Source organism: Saccopteryx bilineata, chromosome 4 (assembly GCF_036850765.1).
Source record: "Saccopteryx bilineata isolate mSacBil1 chromosome 4, mSacBil1_pri_phased_curated, whole genome shotgun sequence".
Lineage (NCBI taxonomy): Eukaryota > Metazoa > Chordata > Mammalia > Chiroptera > Emballonuridae > Saccopteryx > Saccopteryx bilineata.
In genome coordinates this window covers 167341728-167359340 of record NC_089493.1, presented here as the reverse complement: position 1 = coordinate 167359340, position 17613 = coordinate 167341728, and the positions used below count along the sequence as shown (strand labels likewise).

Genomic DNA, 17613 nt, shown 5'->3' with positions numbered 1-17613 from the left:
AAAGCACAGACTAGGCACAGGGTAGGCTTGTTGTTGGGTGAAGGGGCAATGCATAGAATCATTCATTCATTGAGTAAATATTTACTGAACATTTATTAGTACTGAAGATACAATGAACCAAACAGCCTTGCTCCCACTGTAGAATCAGGACTCCCTGAAAACAGCATCTCAGGATAAGAAAAATGAGGCAGAAAAGCCTCATATAAAGGTCTCATTGCTGAAGGCACCAGACCCTTAACCTCAGGTCACCCAGTATCCTGACCTAGGCTGGCCCTGACTGGGGCCACCCCATCCTCCACTCACATTTCCTTTCAGGGCACTGACAATGAGTCATTAATAACAGAATTTTAATGGCAAAAGCACAATGGTTCTGGTCTGCCGATGAAGCTCCTCCCCTGGGGCTGTGTGGAGGCCACAATGACTGAAGGAGTTTCGGTCCCCTGACAACATCTCTCTTATAACTCTCCCATCCTTCCCTCTCCACAAGGAAAGCTTAAAAATATGCCACCTCCATGTTTGGCGCCCCAGATTGAATCAGTACTTAATCTGTAATCACTGGAAGGGGAGGGAGAGCCATATCTGGCCAACATCACAGGACATCCAGCCTCCCTGGACAGTCTGACTGACCCCCTGGCCCCAGGCATGGTCAGGAGGAAGTGGTAATCACAGAACCCAAAATGACAACAGGAGGGGAAGAGGCTGGCGAGTGGGGCTCCTCTAGAGGACCAGAAGTGGTATTTTATACAGAGGTGTCCCACAAAGGTTCATGGGCAATCTGCAGGGGCCAGAGCTCAACTCCACCAGGGAAGCAGTGGGTTAACCAGGTCCATTTCTGTAAGACTTCTTGGAACCTTGAAGACACTGACATGCACTGTGAATCTATAAAAAAAGGGATGTCTAGTGCAGCGTTTCCCAAACTTATCTGACCACAGAAACCTTTATTTTCTGCAGAGAGATTAGTGCATTGCACAGCTTAAAACTCTGAGCTTTAACCAGTCTGTGCACTGAGCCCCTACCGCACGGGACCTTGTGCTAAGTGCTGAGGATATTGGAGTACAAAGACAAGATCCCTGCCCCCACACGAGGGGACGTGAGGGTGAGGAGAGTGTGCAGGGCTGCCCTGGAAAGGAAGCAGGATCAGGGGAGGCACTGGAACTGGAGGAAGCTTAGGGCTACAGGGGTGACAGGAAAGTATGACAGGACCACTAGAGGCTGGTGAAAGGGCTGAACAGCAGAGAGAGCAATGTGGACACCCCCCCAACTCCTCCCACCCTTGAACTGGCCAAGCTGGGTGGTCTTTCCCATTTGAACAATCACTAGGGGTTTTGGTCCTCAGTCCCTCCCATACCTCACTCTCAACCACATCTACGCTATTGAACTTGGGCTAACATCCAAAAGCCAGGGCACAGCTATTCACAGATTCAGTAATTGGAGTCATTAGCGTTGACTCAGAAATCATTTTTTTCCAAGTCTCTCTCTTGGAGAAGCTTTTAAGACCCTTTAAATTGGTTAATGGAAAGTTTAGAGACGAGAATGGAGCCTCGGCTTTCAACTCCCCATGCCTGTCTCCCTGGCTCTCCCCAACACACTCAAGGGCACAGTGATGAGATAATCCCACATCTGTTTTATTAAACTCCAATCCATTTCTGGCACACCCTTCACAATCAAAGATCTCAAAATCCACTCCCCTGCTCCAAGAGTCCAGGTGCTCAATCTCCACTCCCTCCCTCACATCAGCAGGACAAAAACACTTTCACACGAAATTATAGTGTGAATGGAGCAAAAGAGCCCTCAGGCAAGGGGTCAGGAGGCCTGGGTCCACCCCTGGCCTGGTGACTCATACAGCCATGTAAACACGGGCTTTACTCTGCCTCCTCAGGCCTAGGTGAACACCAAAGTCCTTTCCACAGTGAAATGCCTGTCGGCCCTGGAGGGTAGGAGGTTCAGACACTACTGCCCTCAGTTTACAGCTGAGGAAACAGTGAGTCAGGCTACTCACTGCTTGAAGGTGCCATAGCCATGCAAAGTGAAATGGCCAGACCCTGGGTCTTCACACACTTTCTTCTTTACTGTGCTGAGGCAAGTACTTAAGGATCTTTGGGAAGCTGGGTGGATACTGGCCTCTTCTTTGGGACTCAAGTAGTGGTATCTCTCTGAGAACCCACAGGCTCCACCTTTGAGGTTGAAGTGAGTAGGTCTGAAACAAGTCAAGCAGATACATCAGGCATTTAGACAAGAAACTCCTTCCTTCCAGTCAGACAATCACGAATCCGCTGGCGATGAACACAGTGAGCTGATTCAGTGTTCCCCGAGTGTCAGCCGTTTGTGGAACCACCTCTGGATCCTTGCTTTCCTTTATGTACTGTCACAATGTTTTCCTTTAACTTGATTTCCTATTCTTTTTTTTTTTCTTCTTTTTCCAAGTGAGAGGAGGGAAGACAGAGATAGACTCCCACATGTTCCCCAACCAAGATCCACCTGGCAACCCCCATCTGGGGCTGATGCTCTGACCAGCTGGGGCCATGCTCACCCCAAGTTACTCTTAGCACCTGAGGTGGAGGCTCCAGGAGCCAACTTCAGCACCCTGGGCCAATCGCTCGAACCAATCGAGCCATGGCTGTGAGAGGGGAAGACAGAAAGAGGGGGGGGGGGGGAGAAAGAGAGAGAGAGAGAGAAGGGGGAGGGTGGAGAAACAGATGGTTACTTCTACTGTGTGCTCTGACCAGGAAATGAAACCGGGACATCTACATGTCTGGCTGACAGTCTACCACTCAGCCAACCGGCCAGGGCAATTCTCTACTCTTAACATCTATGAATCTATAATATGCTAATCATATTTTATATTATACATTAAATATAAAACTACTAAAACAAAAAATAGGAATTTGAGTACGACCCAAAATCCTCTTGTGAAACACCAAAGACATACATATCAGATGCTGGGAAGACTAATGATGCAGTCTGAGCTTGAGGAAATGAGGAGGGAGAAGGTAACTGATTTGCTCAAAGACAAAGGCTGAGGTGAGGACCAGGGTCTCTGAACCCTTCAGTACAGTTTTTCACAGGTCACTGAATGAATCCTTTTTGTGCACAGACCAGAAATGCCTGTAATTGTATCATTGCTCATCTGTGAGGCTACCAACTGGGGGGAAAGATCAAAGTCATTTATTAGCCATGTACTTGAAATTGCTTGAGAATCTGGTTCCTACTGGAATTTCTACCCTGGAAAGGGATACTGACACTTATTTTTATTGACCATGCATGATCTCACCTTAGCCAAAACCCAGTCTGACGAGACTCCCCTCCAAGGGGGACAGGTGTGGGGGGACAGCCCTGCTGGGGGCTCCGCGGCTGGCTCCGAGACGGCCACTTCTACAGAGGAGGCCAAGGTTCCCTGTGCTCGCAGCATGTGGGAGGTGTGAGGCTCCTTCCAGCAGGGTGTTCAGGCTGTAGAGGGAGGGACTGGAGAAGGACTTCGATCCTGTGACTGCCAAGTCCTTGGCCCGAGCTGCGAGGAGAGAGAGGTAAGAGTAATTTTTACTTATGCTGTATTCTTGGATTCTTACTTTGGAGCAAGGAATTCTTAAAGGAGCTGGTTCCCCCTGGCACTGCTGACCCATGCCTGCCCAAATGACTCAAGGTAGAGCAGGGCTGGGGGCTGAGGCAGCCTTGGGACATGGTCTCTTCTGGAGAATCACCAGAGCAGCTACTATTCATTTAATACCTACCGTGTGCCAGGCTATGCTAAGCCTTTTGTAGTTGTCTCATTTAATCCTTACAATCACCAAAATGAGTAACGTGGGGTTAAAACAGGTTTATCTGACTTGAGAAGTTGTGCTCTTACCCACCACTGAGGCAGGAAATGACGAGGAGACCAAGAGCTATCGCCAACCCCTTCCCTGTCACAGGGCACCAAGCTCAGGAGGGGACGCCACTGGCTTTGACTTGCGTCTGTACCTGCTGCCTCCATGGAAAAGAGGGTCCGCAGCCTCTCCTGGGCGGGCTCATTCCCCAGAGCCGCTGACTGCTGGTAACACCTCACAGCCTCTCCCAGGCTCCTCTGCACACCAAGGCCCTTCTCATAGCAGATTCCCAAGTGGTACCTGCTCTGTGAGTCCTAAAGCAGAAAATGGACAGACACAGATACACATACATGCAGGACTCAAGACCCAGAATGCTGAGGCAGGAGGCGGGCAGAGCAGTCAGGGATGCTGGGGCTCCATCCAGGCAGGGTCAAGGCCCAGCACTGGCCCTTCCTGTTCCACGGGATCTCACAAATGAAAAGCCAGCGGCCTGGGGCCCATCCGACACAATGGAGATGGGGATCCCTCCACCCAGAGGCAGTCCCGCGGGAGCAGGGTATCGGCTTCTCTCGCTGAGGCTGGTGCTGAAAGCATGCGGAAGTGAAGGCTGCAGGAAGCACTCAGCGCGGCTCTGGGAAACCGGCGAGTCAGGCTCCTACGTTACCCTGAAAGAGCCAGGAGCAGGGGTAGAGGCTAGGCTTCCCCAGCGCTTCCTGAATTTCTGCCAAGAGGGCTGCACAGCATACATTACAGAGAAAGCATTCATCCTGGAAAGATTAAAAGGCTGGCTCCTTTGCCCATGGCTCAGATCCTCTCTCTCCATGGAGAGGCAGTGTTGGGTCAGGTTAGAAGCCCAGTCTGCACAGCCAGACCGCCTGGCTTCCAACCTTGGCCCCACCACCTACTAGCTGTGTAACCTCAAGCATGTTAGCCCATGTCTCGTCTCCGTGTCTCAGTCCCCTCAGCTATAAAGTGGGCATAATAATGCACCTACCTTATCGTGTTGTCGTGAGGATTAAGTGCATTAGTATACGAAAAGTGCTTAGATTATTGTCATACCTTGAGCTGCTGCATCATTAACCTCTTCCTCTCTACTAGAATTTTTCATTATATTCAATCTTCCCACTTAAAACAAAACACTTCGCTGATTCCCAACCCTGATCCAATTTCTCTTCTACCTTCTACAGTTAAATTTCTGGAAGGAGTTTCTATAACATATAGACCAAAGTCTATGCAATAGATGTGGTGGACTCATGGCTACAGGCTGGTCAGAATACAGTACTGGGTATTTGCAAGGCCAAAACTACACCTGCTCAGCACAAATCTAGGAAAACAGACTTCCTGGTAGAGGTCTGTGCCCCAACACAGGGTTACCTGACACCCCTCTGTGCATTTCTCTGCCTAGCATGCCAGGCAACTAAGCAGGCCAGGCTGCCCTGCCTGTCTAGCATGTGGCCATGAGGCCCACTCAGCCCAGGCAAGGCTCTGCGGCCCTTTCTAGGAAAGAGACTTTGCCCTGGCCGGTTGGCTCAGCGGTAGAGCGTCGGCCTAGCGTGCGGAGGACCCAGGTTCGATTCCCAGCCAGCGCACACAGGAGAAACGCCCATTTGCTTCTCCACCCCTCCGCTGCGCCTTCCTCTCTGTCTCTCTCTTCCCCTCCCGCAGCCAAGGCTCCATTGGAGCAAAGATGGCCCGGGCACTGGGGATGGCTCTGTGGCCTCTGCCTCAGGCGCTAGAGTGGCTCTGGTCGCAACATGGCGACGCCCAGGATGGGCAGAGCATCGCCCCCTGGTGGGCAGAGCATCGCCCCATGGTGGGCGTGCCGGGTGGATCCCTGTCGGGCGCATGCGGGAGTCTGTCTGTCTCTCCCTGTTTCCAGCTTCAGAAAAATACAAAAAAAAAAAAGAAAGAGACATAGAGGACAGCACTGGTTGGTGACACCAGTCCCTTCTGATGGCTGCTACAGACACTTAGGGCAACAATGAGTGAAAAGGAGCAAGTATTCTAATGTTCAAGAGTACAACGAAGCCATCAGCGTTTTTGGCCAGAAAACGAAGATAAGCACAGAGCCTATGCAGGAAGATCCTGGTCCAGCATACTGCTTGCTTTCACCCAGTGCACCTGGCCTTCAAGATGCACTAAAAAAATACACCGGTCAAACACACTGAGGAATACAGCAAAGCACAGAAGTTTCTCAGTGACGCAGTGACCAAAAGCTCTGAGATCTCTTGCATTGAAGATACCCCTTTAGCTCAGTATTTCCCCAACCAAACTGACCCTTTCTCCTCTCATATTACTTATAAATGTCCCATAAAATGAATGCTTTGTGTATGGAACAAACTCTGAGTCATGCTGCCTGGATGCCAATGCCCCCAGTTTCCAGACAACCAGACATTTCCAGCCCCACAACTGCTCGGGGTCTTCACTGCAGTGTCTCCTAAATTCCCTGGATTACAACACATGTAACAATGTGTCTTTTGTGTGTACAACCCACAAAGTGCGTTCACATAGTTGATCCTCACAACAACCCTGTGAAGTAGCAGTAAGGCAGGCATTATTATCCCAATTTTAGAGATGAGGGAACAGGTTTGGATCAACAAGTGACCGGCCCAGTAGTGTGCTGGTTAATATTTAACATCTGACTCTCCAGGGGAAAATGTCCTGCTTTGTAGCATTTAGCAACTCTATGGTACAAATTCTCCTACCATAGTTGACTTTATACCACCAACAGTTTTCACAGGCTGGTGTGAGCCAGCTCTAGCATGCCACTGGACTTGTGCAAAGGTCACATGGGGATCTGGCCGGTTAAATCAGTTGGTTAGAGCATCGTCCTGATACACCAAGGTTGCAGGTTAAATCGCTGGTCTGGGCACACCCAAGAATCAACCAATGAGTGCATAAATAAATGGAAAAACAAATCAATGTTCTCTCTCTCTAAAATAATCAAGGTCACGTGGTAAATCAACCGAGTTAAGGATGGAAGCCAGCCTAATACTCCTATCAAAAGGTCCCCTGAACACAACAGAACTTGGTACCAGTTCCAAAGTCACCTCCTTTATCAGAGTCAAGCCCCGACATGCCTGGACACTGGAGACCGCATACCCCATTTTTGGCTGCAAGCCAAAGATATTTCACAGCTCTCTGCTCGTCCAGGTATGGCTCCTTGGTGAAAAGCACCCCGAGGAAAGCTTGGGCCTGTGGTCAGGGGGAAGGAAACACATATACTGGTCACTGCCATGCCCTGCACGTCCCAGGTGCCCAAGGGAGACTGCACCCATGCCACGCACTTCTCTCAAGCCTGAGTCTGCAGCCTGCTTCATCATGGACACTGCCCTCTGCCGCTCGGGGTCCCACAAGAAGGCAGAATCTTGTAGCAGACACCTGGCACAGCGGTACTGAGCCAGACTGTGGCCCTGGCTGGCAGCCAGCTGGTAACAATGGACTGCCTGGGGCAAAGGGAGAAACACTGTCAACTGGTAACTCCATCAGCTGACTTTTGAGTGAGATGTTTAAATATTATTTGAAAGAAATAATACATAATCATTATAGATTAGTCAGAAAATGCAGGTAGCTGAAAAATTTTAAATACAGATAAAACAAAAAATAGAAACATACAATCCCAAGAAATCCTTCCTCCTAATGATCATTCTGTTAATTTTTGATCATTCTGTTAAGAGCCTTGCAAATTTCTTCAAATATATGTATTTACATATGTACACATATACATTATATATTTATATACACACATAAATATCTGTGTATAGAGAACTACACTATTTTGTCATCCATTTTTTTCATATAACAACACATTATAATGTCTTTCCCTGCCAATAAAGATAGATCTAGCACATTCTTCTTAAGGCCCACATAGATGTTATTAACCAATTCTCTATTGAGGAAACTTCAGGTTGCTTGTCTTGTCTTTGCCATCCAATACAATTTTAAAAATAACATTTTCATGTACTTATCCTGCTTTTTAGAATTAATTAACCCACTCACCAAAGTAACATTCTAGGCCCTGAGAATACAGCTGCAAAGAAGAAAGACAAGGGCCCTAGCCTGCCTGAGCTTGGTGTCTAAATTCCTAGAAGTTTAAAAAAATGTTTCCCTCACAGCTGGGAGAGAGATGGGACTTTCCCCAAGCCCTGCCCACTGCTCATTTCTGGAGGTGACTCTGGGCCTTAGGGCACAGGGGATGGGTCTGGGCAGGAGAGGAGGTGCGGTACCTTGCTGAGATCCCTGGCAGTGCCTCTGCCATACTCGTGACACAAGCCCTCGTTGTACTGTGCTTTGCTGTAGCCACGCTCTGCTGCTTTCTGAAAGTAGGAAAACGCTGTCGTGTAATCCCCATTTCTCATGTTCTCTGTCCCTGAAAGAAAGCAGAGGCATAAATACTCACAGCTTCCTCTGGGAACTTCCCCACATCCTCAGCCAGGGACCCACTGGCTTCTTTCTTTCTTTTATGTGCTGGACAATTTGCATATATTTCCATCCTCCAAATACTTCACTGATATGCCACACACATCTGGGCTCTGCCCTCATCACCATCCTCTATAACAGCATCCTGATTTCTCTTTGGGAACAGCCCTCCTCCCAGTGCTGTCAATCAACATGCCTCCTCTCTTCCCAGCCAGTGAGACCCTCCCTCAGGAATCAGACTCTTGATCTCCTTGCAACAGAAGACAGCTTTCGCAGGTTTATCCTGAGGACAGCACTTTGAAGACACTATCAGTTACTGCCTCCTTGATCCCTGGGCCTTCCCTGATTCCCGTCCTTTCTGAGGCTTGGCAGGTCAACGGATCTCAATAGATACCTATTGTGTTTAAGCTGGCCAGAGTGGGTTTAGGCTGTTTGTAATCAACACAACCTGACCCAGCTGATACTGTTACCATTGCTTTATGAAGACTCCCTGAGACATAATGTAAGACAGCAAAGACTGGGACTGCAGTGTGTCCAGCTCCAAGTAATACTCTTTTACCCTCCAGACCAAAAGGAAAACAAGAAAGGGGCTAGGCACAGCCAAGTATCAACTCTAAGCCTTAACTTAAGCTGTTTCTCCTGCCTGGATAGCTTTCTCTGCCTCCACCATCAGGCCTTCACATCTGGTTTCTGCTCTAGAACCTGCAGACCACACTCAGGCTTTAAGCAATTTTTTGGTACTTGCTTAAAATACAAGCCTTTTTCTACGAACTAAACTGTTTCAAAAGTACAAGCCCTGTCTGTTCAATTAGGCTGTAAAATCCTGGAGGCAGAAGCAGATAAAGAATGTAGAAGAAATAACTTTGCATAGGGTGAAAGCTCTATACAAATGCAAAATATGATTATGGTTTATGCTCCTTTTGTGTTCTGTCATAGTGCTTAGCAATTGCTGAATAAATGAATATATGAATGAAGGAATGGGCAATGAAATTCTCAGAAGAGACTATATGCCCATCAAAATCACAGAAAGTTAATGAGGTAGAAGCAAGGTTGCATTCAGCCAGCAGTGAATTAGAAGTTGCCTCCTTGCTGCCTGAAAACTCTCTTTCCAGGGATTAACAGAGCCCTCTTGTCCTTGAGAAGACTTAAGAGGGCAAAGGATCCCATCCTGTCCCCATTCACCACGCTGGCCCTGTCAACAGACCCTGATCCATCTACTCCTCTCGGTCTCCTCTGCCTTTAACCCTCACCAAGCCACTATCACATTGTGCTTAGTCATCAGTAACAGCTCAACCCAGTCTCCTGTTCCCCCCCTGGCATCCCTACAGTCCACATCTGTCCACACAACAGCCAGAGAGATCTTTGAAAAAGTATATCAGATCATGTGACTGTCTCTCTTCCTACTTCAGTGTAAAACCCTCTAATGGTTTCCTGCCTCATTTAGAAAATCCACACTGTATCGTGGCTTAGAAAACCTCACTTGATCTGGCCCCTGCCTACTTTTCTGACTTCACTCTCCCTGTGACCAGATTCTTTCGTTCTTCTAAAAAAACAAAATTAATCCGTCTCAGGACCTTGGCACTTGCTGTCACCTCTACTTGAAAAGATCCTTCTCATTCATGGACACAGACGACAGCATGTGGTGACTGCCGGTGGGGGTGGAGGGAAGTGGAGGAGGGTATGGGGAGATAAATGGTGACAGTCGAAGACGTGACTTTGGGGGAGAACACGGTATAGTGTACAGAGATGTGCTGTAGATTTGAGCACCTGATACCTGTATAATTAAAAAGCTCTTTCTCCAGATGACAACAAAACTGACTTGTCTTTGTTAATCAGGTCTTAGCACAAGGACCTTCCCATCAGTGAGGCCTTCCAAATCGGAGGCTGTTCCTTGCCCAAATCACTAACACATTTGCCTGTTTACTTATCTTCATTTTTTATCACCATCTGAAATTCTCTTTGTTCGCCAACTTATTGTTTGTCTCTTCCTCATCTCATATTAGTTTCATGAGTAAATACTTTGTTTTGTCTCATCTTTCTCTCTGGCATGCAAAAAATGAAAATAAATAAATAAAAACATTTTCTCTCGTGAAAAACTGTATCCCCAACACCTAAAACAGGACTGAGCAAAAGATGAATGCTCAATAAATTTATTTTGAATGAATCCCAGCCTCTGACCCATCGTCCTGGGTCTCCACATTAGAATGTCTGAAATCTAAGCCAAATCACTGTGGAAACCAGGACAAATGGTGGAGGGGCATCTGGAGTTTCCACATGTGGGCCAGAAGTTCCTATTCATGCACTTGAGGGCCTGTTACAAACCTCAGGAGCTTGTTCTTGCCTATGTGCGGCAGAGAATGTTAAGGTGGCCTCCAAGACTTATTTTCTCCTTACACAGTAACAGAATTTTCGGGTAGACATATGGTCATTCACCTAAAGACCACATTTCCCAGTCATTTCTACAACTAATGGTGTCCATAAGCCTACATTCTGGACACTGATTTGTGCAACTCCTAGGTCATGTCCTTAACAGGAAGGAGGGGCCCTTGAGCTTTCCTACCTTCCCACTTCCTGCTGACTGGAATATGGATATGAAGACAGGAGTTAAGACCAAATAGGACCTTAAGACGGGAGCCAGCTTTAAGAATGGCAGAAAAGTTTGAATGTGAATGGGTCCCTGACACCACTATGCCGCCATGCCAGATTTGGCCGACCTACCTGGGAGAAAATCAACTCTGTCTAGTTTAAACCACTCCCTACCCTGACTCTATTTGACCTTTTCCATACCCTTTCCATTTTCCCATCTGCCTGCCCTGAGGCAGGGACCACCCAGTTACCCAGGAAGTTGAAAGCGATGGAAACGCTAAGCTGAAAGAGCTGCTGAATGGAAGTCACAGCCTCCTCGAGGGAAAGCGTTTTTGACAGATCTTGTTCCTGGGGAAGAAACAGAAAGACTCATCGTGGGATGGTTCACTGGAATTGCCACTGTCCAGGGCAATGTTATAAAGATACAAGTGGCCGAATCTGGACAAATACCTCCTTTTCACCAGCAGGCCGAGGCTGGGCCGGATTGGCCCTGGAGCTGAAGCTACCTCCAGCATGCAGCAAGCCAGTATCACTGGGATCTGCAGGGGAAATGGCCGACACCCAGCCAGGGCAAAGGAGAAAGTCTTTTCTCCTTTTCTCTCACTTTCCCAGTCTCCCAGCCCCTCCATCCAGCGCCACTGCTCAGAACCACAATAATTCTGAACTACCCAGGAAGCACGGAGCCTCAGGAATGACAAGTCCCTTAATTTGCACATACAGCCAAGAAATGTTCATCGCCCAACACCCCTCATCCCCACTTTCTGCTGACTCTAGGGGTGGGGACATACCTTCCTCAGAAGGATCCTGAAGACCGGCTGCTCTCAAGGAGCTGTGTGAGGAGCGGCTCTCGCTCTGAGTGGAGGGTTCTTCCTGGCCCAGCCTGGGTTCTCTGAGGCTAGTGAGTCTGGGAGCTGGGCCATCAGGGCTGGGGAGAATGTGCCTTCGCAGTGCTGGAAAGAGTCCGCAACAGCAGTCACATCAGAAGGGGATCAGTATAGCCTGTTCAGACTTGGCTGAGTCCTCCCTGAAGTTCTGGGGACCAAAGGAAGAACTGGCTTCCTACCACAGGGGTCTAGAGGGGCCCACATTTACGCTGATCTCCTGCCCTAAGCACAACCCACTCTTCTGCTTGAATCCTTCCAGTAGCAGGGAGGCACCTGCTTTACTTACTGTTGTAGCCCCAGTACCTAACACTTGTTTGATGGTAATATTGATAATGATTACATCATAATAATGAGGACAAGAACTTAAACTAATACTAAGCACTAACTATGTGTCAGGCATATACATCTTTGATATATATTAATTCATTTAGTCCTCCCAAGAAATCTACGTGGTAGGGTTTATTATTATCTCATTTTATAAATGAAGAAACTAAGGCAAAGGGAAGCTTAAAGTGACTTGTTCAGAGACACAAGACTAGTATACCATGGCACATAATAGCTACTAAATAAGGACTCATTTATTAATGAATGACTGAGCAGAGAATGACCTAACTGGCAGAGGGGTAGGCAGGAAGCCATACCCAGGATCTAAAGTACCCTGAACCCTGTGGGGCTCCCTCCATGGAAGGTGATGGGAGGACACTGGAGGGTAGGTATGGCCCACACCCTGGGTGGATAGAACTTCCTCACATTCCTCTTTCTCTGACTTCAGATAGGAAAGACAAGGAACTGCTAATGGCTCTTTTCCTGAGGTGTGTCCAGAGATGCTTCCTGGCCCAGAGAAAGTCTCAGCCCAGCCCTCCTGTCCCCAGAACTGAAAACTCACAGGAGCACGGATGCCACAGGGAAGATGAGAGGAAACAGTCCAGGGGACTGCGCCAAGAGCCACGCTCCGCTCGCCGAGGTCCTGCTGGCAGGGATGCCTGGAAGTGGAGCTGCTTTGCCAGCTGCAGGGCCAGCACAGCCAGAGTGCCCTGGGAAAAAGACAGCACATCAGGGACAGAACTTTCCACCAATCAGCTCGTACAGTTTCAGCCTCCAGCTCAAGCATCACTTTAAGAAGCCTTTTCTGACTCCTGGCTGGCACAGCTCCGCCACTCCCTACTCTCATGGCACCCAAGCATGCCCCCTGGAGCCCTGATCTACTGGGACTTAAGTAAGCATCCCTACAATTATTCTTCTAAGGCAGTGGTCCCCAACCTTTTTTGGGCCACGGACCGGTTTAATGTCAGAAAATATTTTCACGGACCGGCCTTTAGGGTGGGACAGATAAATGTATCACGTGACCAAGACAAGCGTCAAGAGTGAGTCTTAGATGGATGTAACAGAGGGAATCTGGTCATTTTTAAAAAATAAAACATCGCCTGACCAGGTGGTGGCGCAGTAGATAGAGCGTCGGACTGGGATGCGGAAGGACCCAGGTTCGAGACCCTGAGGTCGCCAGCTTGAGCGTGGGCTCATCTGGCTTGAGCAAAGAGCTCACCAGCTTGGACCCAAGGTCGCTGGCCCCAGCAGGGGGTTACTCGGTCTGCTGAAGGCCCACAGTCAAGGCACATGTGAGAAAGCAATCAATGAACAACTAAGAAGTCGCAACGTGCAACGAGAAACTGATGATTGATGCTTCTCATCTCTCTCCGTTCCTGTCTGTCTGTCCCTGTCTATCTCTGCCCTGTAAAAAAAAATAATAAAAAATAAATAAATAAATAAATAAATAAATAAATAAAGCCTCGTTCAGACTTAAATATAAATAAAACGGAAATAATGTAAGTTATTTATTCTTTCTCTGCGGACCGGTACCAAATGGCCCACAGACTGGTACCGGTCCACAGCCCGGGGGTTGGGGACCACTGTTCTAAGGTCTGACTCTCCTGTTAGTCTTAAAGTACCACGAGGGCAGGAACCATGTCTGTTTTCCTCACCAATGTATCCCTGGCACCTAGTAGAGTGCTAAGATATATATGCTGAATAAATGCGTAGGTCAGTTACTAAAAAAACGAAGTCTAAGCAGGCCAAAAGATAATGTGGTAAGTTCGGGCTCTGCCACAAATGCAGCGACAGGTCAGAGCTCCTTGCCAGATTCACCCTTTCTCTAACCTGGGCACAGCTCCTCCCTTCCCCGACCCCTACCAGGCACCCCACCACACACACATTCACAGGTCCAGGATGGTTGACCCCGTCTCTTTTTCAACAGGTCTGCAGAAGACCTAAGCGTCCTCCCAGCCCAGTGACTGCTTGGTCTTCCCTGTCCCTTCCTGTATATATCAATAGAAAAGGACACCCAAATACTTATTGTTGCAACAGGCACTGGGTATAATGATAAACAGGGCAGACAGTTTATATATATATTCACTGAGGGAGAAAGAAAAACCCAAGTACACAGAGAAATCAATACAATAACTAAAAATTATGGTAAATGCCAAAAGAAAAACAAATAAGAGTGTAAGAGGGAGACCTGACCAGATAGGGAATCAGGGAAACCCTCTCTACTGGGGTGATACATGAGCTGAGGCCAGAAGGGAGAAAAGGTGTTGGCACTGTCAATAACAGGCCCATGTACCCAGGGCACTGGGGACAGCCTGTGCTCAGGCCCTTTCACATGGACAGTAGTGTCAGATCTGAGGGATGGCACCGGGACTCTTGGGATCCAGGTCCAGTTTCCAAAAGGACTCACTGTGGGATCGCCCTCGGGTTTGGATATTTGACAAAATGGGAAAATGATTCCCTCTCCAAGGTGTGTTATGCCTCTAGTCTACAGATCCCCAGACAAAAGTGCCCCTGTCATGAAGACACTCCTGGCTCACCTGTGCCAGTGACACCTATTTACAGATGGGACAACTGAGGCTCAGAGAGGTAAAGTCACTTGCCCAAAGTATACAGAACAGAAGTGATAGGGATGAGATGTGACAGACACAAGAATGATGTGTGTGCCAACTTTATTCAGAATATCTTATAAACACAACCTGGAAGGCAAAGATTCTGCCCTGTTAGATTGAGTATCTGACTTTAGAGATCAGATTCAATAAATATTTCCTGAGCAACTATTATGGGGCCAGGATCGGTAGTAGGTGTTTTTACAAGCCATATGAGGTGCAGCAACCAAGCTATAGAGTATGGTAGGCAAGAGTATGAGCTCCAGAGTCAAATCTGGCTCCTCTAGTTAAAAGCTGTGTGACTTTGAGCACGTTACCTAAAGTTTAAGAACATAAGTTTCCTCATCTATGAAATGGAGATATTTCCTATACAAGATTTTTTTAAAAGTTTATTTACTGGAGAAAGAGAGAGTGAGAGAGAGAGAGGACTACAGACATGTTTCTGTATGTGCCCTGACCAGGGATTGAACTGGCAACCTCTGTGCTTAGGGATGACACTTTAACCAACCAAGCTATCTGCCCAGGGCTCCTTTGCAGGATTTTTGTAAGGATTAAACAGGACAATACATATATAGTACTTTACATTAATAAATAAAATATTAGCTATTTACCATTATTTATTATAAACTCCATGAAGGTAAAAATCATATCTACATTGTTCTCTGCTAATTCCCTAGTGCCTACCAAAAATGCCTGGCTCAGAGAGGTGTTAAAGAAATGTTCATTGAATAAAAGGAGAAATAAATACATGGAGTGCAGGGGACAGGAGTGGCTCTATCTCCCTAAATATGCTCCAGTGCCACAGGTTACTCAGAATTTCAGTGTAGTCACAATGATGTCCTAGTTCTTGCTTCTAGGCTCTACTTCCATGCAGGATCACTCTCATCCACATTGAAGGTCAAGGACAGGACTGAGGAAGCCTTACCCATGATATGGCATCCCACAAGGTGTTCGGGGAGACACGGCCAGACATCCACTGGAAACCATCCTTCCATCCATGGGACCGTGGGCCCTTGCTTGTGCCTGGACCTGAGCCATGGGGGCCTGACCTAGATGATGCAAAAGAGGCCATTATGTTCTGTCCCAAAGGCCAGGAGAGGAGACAGGTGACAGAATGGCAGTGGCTCACCTGTCAAAGCTTGGCAGAGAGACCAGCAGGGTCGAGGAAGTAGCCTGAGACCCATCTGGGCTGGTGCTCTTGGGGGTCACACCTCGGAGGCCAGGTCCTAGCAGACGGGGAAGAGCTGTGCAGAGCAACAAAAAATCAGAGACCTCGACATAAACAGGATTGAGGTAATGACAAGTCCACCAATCTTCCCTCTGATACTTGACAGAGGCCCACCCCAGGAACCCAGGTATCTCTAGCCCAGTGGTAGTCAGCCTGGTCCCTACTGCCCACTAGTGGGCATTCCAGCTTTCATGGTGTGCAGTAGTAGAGCAACCAAAGTATAAATAAAAAGATAGATTTAACTATAGTAAGTTGTTTTATAAAGATTTGTTCTGCCAAACTTAGCAAAAATCCGACCTAAAGTCCTTGGTAAGTAATTATTATTATATGCTTTAACTCTGCTTTATAAATTTTATAAAGTAAAGTTACTTCCCTACTTTATAAATCACCATTACTGTGGAACCAGTGGGCGGTTAGAAAATTTTACTACTAACAGAGATACAAAAGTGGGCGGTAGGTATAAAAAGGTTGACTACCCCTGCTCTAGCATCTGACTGCAAAGGTTCTTAAAGGATATACATATGAATCATTTGCCTAGTACACATTCTAGTGCGCCACCACAGAGCCAATAAACCTTGGGCTGACCACCACCGTTCTAAAACAACCAGGCATTCATACATAAAATCTAGCTCAATATGTGGAGCACTTTGTCTCTCGATCCTGCTTCTTTTCATTGGCTCTACCTACTCCATCAGCCTCTGACTCCACCACCATCTCCTGCTATTTGGCTCCTCCCCTTTCAATGGCCCCACCCACCTCCTTGGCGCTAAACTCTAGCTCTACCCTCTTCCCAGTAGCCCCACCCACACCTCAAATTCCAAAGGCCTGGTGGGCTGGTGTGCAGCACCCTCCTTTAGGTTCCGCCTTTCCTCAGCTCTAGCCCCGCCCACTGTTGCTTTGGCTCTGTCTTCCCGACCGCCCCCTCCTCCAATTCCGAGTATCAACTGCCTGGAGACTTGCGGCTCTGACGCCTCTCACTTCGGCTTAGGAGTCCCGGGAGGCGCCACATGTCGTCGCCAACAACATGGACGCTCACAGCCGAAAGAGCGAGGCCAAACCTTGGGGCACAGGCTGCAGCGGCCGCTGTAGAGGCCTCAGGGTGCCCGAACCACAAGGAAGCGTTCAGCCAGCGAATGAGAAAGGAGCCCGGCCGGAAGGACGATGCTCAGCAGAGGAAGTGGGGCTGTAGGCGTGTTTGAGGAGGGCGGGAGGTGGACTGCGGCAAGAGTATGCGCAGAATGGGGGGGCGCGCAGGGGTGAGGCGATCGCAGGTGGCGAAGCTGAGCCGCCTGGGAAGCGGGGCTCGAGTGGCCTCTGTGGCGTGTTAACGCGAAAGGGGAACAGTCTTCCCCGGGCGCCCATGCTGGGGGACGTGGGAGTAACGAGACCCATTGGGGGAAGGAGAGGAAGGAGCCTTAGGGTCTGAGGAAGGAAACCTGTAGTCCGAACTGCCTGGAGAGTTGGCTTAGTCCTACTGGGTAGGCAGTGATGACTGCACCCTTATTACTTTTCACAACTCCCCTAGGAGACTGGTGCCGTTCCCACTGTACAAATCATGAAACCCTGGCTCAGGGAACTTAACTTGCCCAAGGTCAAATAGTTGGCTTTTTTTTTTTTTTTTTTTGTATTTTTCTGAAGCTGGAAACGGGGAGAGACAGTCAGACAGACTCCCCGCATGCGCCCGACCGGGATCCACCCGGCACGCCCACCAGGGGCCACGCTCTGCCCACCGGGGGCGATGCTCTGCCCCGACCAGAGCCACT

General features: G+C 48.3%; 2 protein-coding genes across 5 annotated transcripts in view; one reads left to right on the top strand and one right to left on the bottom strand.

The window, feature by feature from the left end:
- PCDH12 (protocadherin 12) overlaps positions 1-12553 on the top strand; it is a 28767-nt gene extending 16214 nt beyond the window's left edge. The window contains exon 5 of the mRNA XM_066272804.1: positions 12465-12553. The gene's annotated coding sequence lies outside the window, so the exon portion shown is untranslated. The remainder of the gene's footprint in view (positions 1-12464) is intronic.
- On the bottom strand, positions 70-16991 carry DELE1 (DAP3 binding cell death enhancer 1). 4 transcript variants are annotated; one of them, XM_066272806.1, is made up of 13 exons: positions 16829-16990; positions 15752-15866; positions 15548-15671; positions 12579-12726; positions 11597-11758; positions 11259-11347; positions 11060-11156; positions 8030-8172; positions 7091-7249; positions 6906-6998; positions 3958-4117; positions 3272-3508; positions 70-2617 (listed from the first exon to the last, which is right to left on the bottom strand). In XM_066272806.1, exons 1-12 carry the CDS (start codon positions 16857-16859, stop codon positions 3273-3275), a joined length of 1557 nt encoding a protein of 518 aa, XP_066128903.1. In that variant the 5' UTR covers positions 16860-16990; the 3' UTR covers positions 70-2617; position 3272. The 4 variants fall into 4 exon arrangements, with proteins under 4 accessions (XP_066128903.1, XP_066128902.1, XP_066128905.1 ...); XM_066272805.1 differs by having other exon boundaries at positions 70-2197; positions 16829-16989; XM_066272808.1 differs by lacking the exons at positions 6906-6998; positions 7091-7249 and having other exon boundaries at positions 70-2197; positions 16829-16991.
- Positions 16992-17613: the final 622 nt, after the last annotated feature.